This window comes from Olea europaea, unplaced genomic scaffold, assembly GCF_002742605.1.
Source record: "Olea europaea var. sylvestris unplaced genomic scaffold, O_europaea_v1 scaffold1406, whole genome shotgun sequence".
Lineage (NCBI taxonomy): Eukaryota > Viridiplantae > Streptophyta > Magnoliopsida > Lamiales > Oleaceae > Olea > Olea europaea.
The window spans coordinates 5,034-6,324 of NW_019231585.1; the positions used below are offsets into that span (position 1 = coordinate 5,034).

Below are 1,291 nucleotides of genomic sequence, written 5' to 3' on the forward strand. Positions count from 1 at the left end.
ATCCATCCAAGTTTGTACTTCTTCGGTGGCCTGTCGAAGATCATTTGAATTTATAGTTGTAGGATCCTAACTTTGAATCTACGCAAGCTTTGTTTTGGCGTTGCTGAGTTGCACTTGCACTTGCACTTGCACTTCAAACTTGGATACATTCCAAGACTGAAGCTGATTGCTGCAACATCTAATATTTTCCATAATGTTATCCAGACCCTGAGGACTAGAATCGGACCAATTATCAAGTATAATATCAGTGCATGCCTTTTCGCCTATCCGCATTGATTCGAAATGGAATGGTTTAGGTCCTTTGGGAGTTTGGTGAGCACCGTAAAGCTGGACCCAAATAGGCTGGTGATCTGAATATGCTGTGGAACCATGAGTAACCGTGGCTTCTGAAAATAATTGACACCAGGAAGCATTTCCAGTGAAACGTTCGAGCCTTTCAAAAATTTGTGCCGAGTCATATCTTCCATTGTTCCAAGTGTAATGGGGCCCTTTAAACCCGAGATCTCTTAGTTCACAATCAAAAAACATTTGTTGGAAGCTTTCTAGTTGTTGTCGAGGTCTGTCACAACCTCCCCATTTCTCCTCGTTAGATAAAATTTCATTGAAGTCATCAAAGACAAGCCACGGTTCTAAAGGGTCCCTCTTCATACTTCGTATTAGATTCCAGGTTTCAATACATTTATTGGTATCGGGGTGACCATAGATACCTGTTAAAAACCAGCTGTGCAGGAGTGATTCGATTTTAGCATCAATATGACTTTTTGAGTAGCTGAGAATAGTTAAATGGACATCCGGTTTCCAAAGGATTGTTAATCCTCCACTACGCCCCACCGACTCCACGTTAAAACAGCCATAGAATTTCATTTTTATTCGACAGAATTCCATTTTTGTTGTGTTCAGTTTTGTCTCTTGTAAGAACAAAACTTCGAGATCTTCCTTTCTGATAAGTTCAGAAAGAGCATAAATGCCACGAGGGTTCCCAAGCCCTCGTGCATTCCAGCTTAACAGTTTCATGGCGATCGGTGGGGCTGAGTATCAACCACCACCAAAATCTGGGAGTTGCAGTCGTAGTTCCAATCATGGGAATTTTCTTTGCCCTTCTCGTTTAGAGGTGTTAGGACCTTCCTCTTGCAGCTCACGGTGATTTTCGGGCTCAGTTAACCATTAAACATCGAATTCAACATCAAAACCAAAGTCCCCAACTCGCCGGCGCTACCCTCTCCTATAGTTGCTTTCTTCTCTTGCTTGGTTGATTCAATCCACTCACTTAGGATGGATACCACTCAGGTAA

At 42.3% G+C, this 1,291-nt stretch overlaps 1 protein-coding gene across 1 annotated transcript; it reads right to left on the bottom strand.

Moving 5' to 3' along the window:
• Nucleotides 1-78: 78 nt before the first annotated feature.
• LOC111375728 lies at nt 79-1,014 on the bottom strand. The gene has a single exon (XM_022998597.1). The coding sequence runs from the start codon at nt 1,012-1,014 to the stop codon at nt 79-81; it is 936 nt and encodes a 311-aa protein (XP_022854365.1).
• Nucleotides 1,015-1,291: the final 277 nt, after the last annotated feature.